At 25.7% G+C, this 5,424-nt stretch overlaps 1 protein-coding gene across 1 annotated transcript; it reads right to left on the minus strand.

Annotated features, from left to right (window-relative positions):
* Nucleotides 1-3,135: 3,135 nt before the first annotated feature.
* On the minus strand, nt 3,136-4,280 carry LOC148543507 (uncharacterized). The gene is made up of 2 exons (XM_088498054.1): nt 4,182-4,280; nt 3,136-3,996 (listed from the first exon to the last, which is right to left on the minus strand). Exons 1-2 carry the CDS (start codon nt 4,278-4,280, stop codon nt 3,136-3,138), a joined length of 960 nt encoding a protein of 319 aa, XP_088354180.1.
* Between the last annotated feature and the right edge of the window lie 1,144 nt (nt 4,281-5,424).

Raw genomic sequence — 5,424 nt, forward strand, 5'->3', positions numbered from 1 at the left:
ACATATAAATGATTATATTTGTAATATATTTTTTTATAAGAATTTTTTTGGATTATATTTATATTTTTTAGTCAATAAAAATTAGACTTTAGACTTTTAACTTTAAAATTAACAAAATTTTGATATCGTATCATGAATTAATTTTTTTTAAGTTTAAACTGATAAAAATAAGTACACAAATAATTAATTTAAACCATTAGTATTATTAGATGACACTTTATGAGTAGAATAATTGACCATTATTAAAGAATTAAAATAATTAGGTGAATATATTTGAAATTTTAATTTATTTATTTGTAATTTAAATAACTGGAAATATTTGAGAGAGAAAGAAGGTATATTAGATTCTTTTATTGAAGGAATTTAATTGTTTCTATACATACAACATACATATAATTATTTTTAGGGTAATTTTTTATAAAATTTTATTTTGATGCATTGATAATATAAAATATTTTATACAGACGTGCAATTACATTCGTCTTTTTAGATGATTATTTACGTAGTCAATAAAAGTAATAATTATTTTTGATAACATAGTGTTATATAATTAGATACACATGTCAAGTTATTTTATACTAATAGTACATTAAAATTAAATTCTTTTTTATATTGATTAATCACTAATAATATATACAAACTAATTTCTTCTTAACTAGTATTAATAATTTAATATCCTTGAAACTAATTCATTATAAAGTTTCGTCTTACCTGTGATAAATAATATACGAGTTAACATCAATCCATAAAATAAGGAATTAAGGAACAAAAGCACTTATTGGGTTAGCTCTTTTTTTTTTTTTTAAATAAAATATGAATTTATTTTAGGAAGGGATCGGAAAAGAACAAGAGTGTGGTGGGGAAGGCATTTCCAAATTGTTTAGCATGATTGCATCAATGAGGTTTCACCCTTTGTCCCATAATTATTTTAAGCATCCCTGTTGATAGTGACGATTTAAAAGGGCCACCCTATAGATTTTTGCGATCCCTCAATATATCAACATGTTTTTAGTGGTCTCTCTCTCTCTCTCTCACTCTCAATTTGATAATACTTAAAAATATTATTAAAAATAAAATAATATTTAAAAAAATTAATTATACTATAAGTCCTTATAGTTTTACCAAATTTTTAATTAAGTCCCTATACTTTTTTTCTTTTCAATTTGGTACTTATACTGCTTTTAATTTTGTAATTAGATCATTTTTATATAAAAAATATTAAAATAAATAGAATATTTCATCGCAAATTAAAGGTATTTATAGTTAAAAATCTAATTTGATATTTGACCGTATGAATTTTGATATAAATATTCTATTAATTTTAATATTTTTGACGTGAAAAATGATCTAATTACAAAATTAAAAATAGTGTAGAGACCCAATTAAAAAAAAAGAATATAAAGACCTAATTAAAAATTTGGTGAAACTATAACGACTAATAGAGTAATTAAACTTTAAAAATTTAAAAATAATTTTTAAATTGAAAAAGAAAAATAAAAGTGTATCATAAAATCATAAATATAAAAGAGAACGGCTTTATTTTTAGCAATATATTTTAAATGTTGTCAAAATTATATATAGATACTGTATTCGAAAACATTGATTTACTTATGGAGTTGGCGTTAGTAGTATATATTGACACAAATTTTCAACCATTTATTTAGAATGTAAAATTTATAATTAAGTTCAAATTCTTAAGCAAAATAAATAGTTAGAATTTGGTATGTATATTATTTATTATAAATGTTAAACCCATAGATCCGTGTATACATACATCACCGCTGTTATTGATCTTATATTGGCATTTTTATGTATTTATAATTCATAGAATTTTGTAATGTTGTCAGATTTTAATTTAATGGATAGTTTATTAATCAAATCAAATATATCTTTGTTTGGTGAGTTGGAATTTGGAAAGAAAGATAAGGAAAGAAGAAAAAAAAAATACATTATATTATATATAATAAGGACGCCATTATTCCTCAAATATATCTTTGAAATATTTTATATAAATTTTCGTGTTCAGAGAAATATATTAAAATTAATTAAGTTTGGGGGGTCGAAATAATTTCACTAAATAGAACCATAGCCTTCCAATTATATATATCGAAGGCTACATATTTATAAATTAAAATGCATAGTTACTGTATTACTTTGATCCATGACAATAATAAAAAAGTTTTGTGGTCTATAAATTTAATCTAATAGAATACATAAATTTAATTACAATTTTAGTGTTTATTATTTTATCTTATCTTATTTTTATTTATTTTTATTTTTCTTAGACCAATGCTTTATATATATATAGTTTTACCTTCATAATTTAATACACTTCAATTCAATTCAATCAATCAACAATTAATAAAATTTCTTCATCTTTTCTTATTCTTATTCCTTCATAGTTTTATTATGGTATCAGAGCCTTGGTATCCTCCTTGAAAAGGATACATAAGCTATCATCTTTCCGGTGAGAAATCACCCTACTTCTTTTTCAACCTCCTCTCACAATGAATAATCAATCTTTCAATTTAGCTCAGAATCCAACCAATCTCTATTACATCCATCTAAATAAAAAATCCAACACCAGTCTTGATTACCCTTGTTCTAACATAAAACAACTATCATTCATGGAATAGTTACTATGACCTTCTGCGCGGCAGTTCTGTCTGCATTCTGTTTCAGCAGTCATGTCTGCATTTTGTTTCAGCAGTTCAATCTGCATCTGTTTTAGCAGTTTCATCTGCACTCTTATTGCGCTTCACACGTCCTTTTTTTTTTTTAAATCTACACTGACATACACATTCGATTATAATATTTATAAGAATTTGTTTTTATATTATCAACCTAAAAACAAATGTGATAAAGATACTATAAATAAGAAATCCAAATAAATTATACAAACTTTTTAGATTTTTAATACATTCAAAAAATCCTAAACTTTTTATTTTAACTACTTTTAGTTAAATCCTATGAAGTAGAAGACTAAAAAATAACTTTATAAGTGCAAGAAAAAACACTAAAAAATTTTGGTAGATAGTAAGTAAATAAATAAAAGAGTCCTTCATTAGGGTAATAATAAAGTTGGAGGACACAACCATTTCACATTTGGTAGTATTTTGTTAGTCTTTGTATCTTTCATGTTAAAGATGCCCATATCTTGCAGGCTGGATTTGCCATGAGTGTGCAACTCCACTTGGTGTCTGTGTAGTATATATGATTTCCCTTGCAATATGAAAAATTGCCAAGAAACATTTGAACAGACAAATTATATCCAATCATTACTGCAAAATCTTCTAAACTATGAATTCTTGACCATTCTTTTGAATTCTTGTTCAACTTGAACACATCAAATTTATTGCAGATGTGTGACATTTCCATAACCCAAGAATCATATTTAACTATCATTAACAAACTGCCGTCAACACAACCAATCACATATTTGTTCATGCTGCAATTATAGTACATGGCCAATTTGGCAGGAGGCGGGGCTTCACATATTCCTCCAACAGAGGACAGCGGCGGCACGAGTTGAGGCCGGGACTTCTTCCATAATTCGTCCATAATGACCTTCTTATCAAACTCATACAGATTTGTATCAAAATCTACGGCGTATATCTTGTCTTGAAAAAATATGACATCTTGAAAGAATGACGATATCTCTTCCATTAGAATATGTGTCAATCTCTTGTCATTCAGCTTATAAACGTCCAAATTACCGCACTCTCCATATATAACCACTGCCATGAAATCGTCATTGTCAGGAGGGGAGGATATCACGATCTTCCAAATCTCATACTTATGAAAACTAATGGCGTCAATAGTATAGATCCAACTGTCACTAAGTTCCACCAGAACATATTCATCCCTGTGCCACCAGTCATGATGATAACGAACCACATCTGAAAAAGTTGAAATTTGAGGAAGATCAACATGAGATTTAGCAAAAGAATTTAACATTCGTATTGCTTTCTCGGATATCACAACAGTAATCAACCTCTATAGCCACAACCATAAATTAAGTTGTCATTAATATCAAAATCGGGGAACATAACATGGTAGATCTGCTCCTTTTCTAGAATATGGCTCAAAAAAGAGTCGTGAGTAGTGCCAGGTAACAACAGTCATGGATTTCTTTTATGATTTGGAATGCTTGAAAGTTTAGAGTTCCATTCCTTACAAACCAATCGAAGTCGAATGTAATCATTGTAGGAATACAGATGCTCCGTGATTTGATACAGAAGATCAGAATTAAGGTTCGACCATCGATCAATTTCGGCCATATAAATCACAAGAGGAAATTCAAACAACAAAAAGAAAAGAATATATTTAGTTTTATCTTTCTTAGTCCAATGCTCTATATATTTAATTTTACCTTTATAATTTAATGCACTTCAATTAAATTCAATAAAAAACAATCAATAAAATTTTTTTATTTTTTTTATTCTTATTTCTTCATAATTTTATCAGTTACCAAAAAAAAAAAAATTAAAATGCATAAACTAAATTCATAATTCTAAACAATAAGATCTAATGGGAGAATGGTCAATCAATTATGTGTACTAAAAAATAACATGGTAAGCCTTGTGCTAATTTTTTTTTAAAACTCTTTCCTTCATCCAAGATTTAAATTTGAATTTTAAAACAGGAGAAAAGATTTTAATGAAAAAATATTGTGCGTATTTATTTTGCAGTATTTATAGATCACGTTAATACATATTTAATTTATTAAATAACAAGTAAAATCTATTCTATATTTTACACCACATTCATTTCATGTGGGTTACCATTCATAACGTGGAAAAATAGACGTTAACCACATGGATGACCCAACAAGTTTTACGTATCATCATCACCACGGTTAAAATATATAAACAATCAAAAAATAAAAAAATATTTTTAAATAGTGGGTTTATTGAGACAAAGAAAAAAAAAACACAATGAAATTGTAATATACTATTTTAGTATTTTAATGGCAAAATTCGTTATTTTCATACAAAATTAATAGTTAAAAATTATTAAATAATTTTATATATTTGATTAAATTATTACTTAACAATTATCAATTATCAATTTTACATTAAAATAATTGCATGCAGATTTCTATTTATGTTAGTATGTATCTAAAACGAAAATACCTATGTATTAGTATCAATATTTTACATATTTTTTTATAATTATATTAGATGTGCATTAAGTTCAGTCACTAATATAAAATATGTTAAAATTATATAATAGCGGAACTAATTTTTTTTGGAATGGACCAACATAAAAATATAAGTTAAGAAAAAAATTTAAATTAAAAAGGGCCAAACTAAAAATTAGAGACTTTTTACAAATTATTAAGAGTGAATACTCCATCCGATCCCTGATAATTATATCGAAAGGATGACAATATCCAAAAAAAAAAAAAACCCAATTCGGCGC

This window comes from Arachis ipaensis, chromosome B9 (genome assembly GCF_059453495.1).
Source record: "Arachis ipaensis isolate K30076 ecotype BB chromosome B9, ASM5945349v1, whole genome shotgun sequence".
Taxonomy (NCBI): domain Eukaryota; kingdom Viridiplantae; phylum Streptophyta; class Magnoliopsida; order Fabales; family Fabaceae; genus Arachis; species Arachis ipaensis.

What these genes read in the sequence shown, in the direction of transcription:
- LOC148543507 (XM_088498054.1), bottom strand. Translation starts at nt 4,280, where the DNA reads ATGGCCGAAATTGATCGATGGTCGAACCTTAATTCTGATCTTCTGTAT. An exon ending in ATTACATTCGACTTCGATTG is followed by an intron (nt 3,997 to 4,181) that starts GTTTGTAAGGAA and finishes TTGTGGCTATAG; the next exon opens with AGGTTGATTACTGTTGTGAT.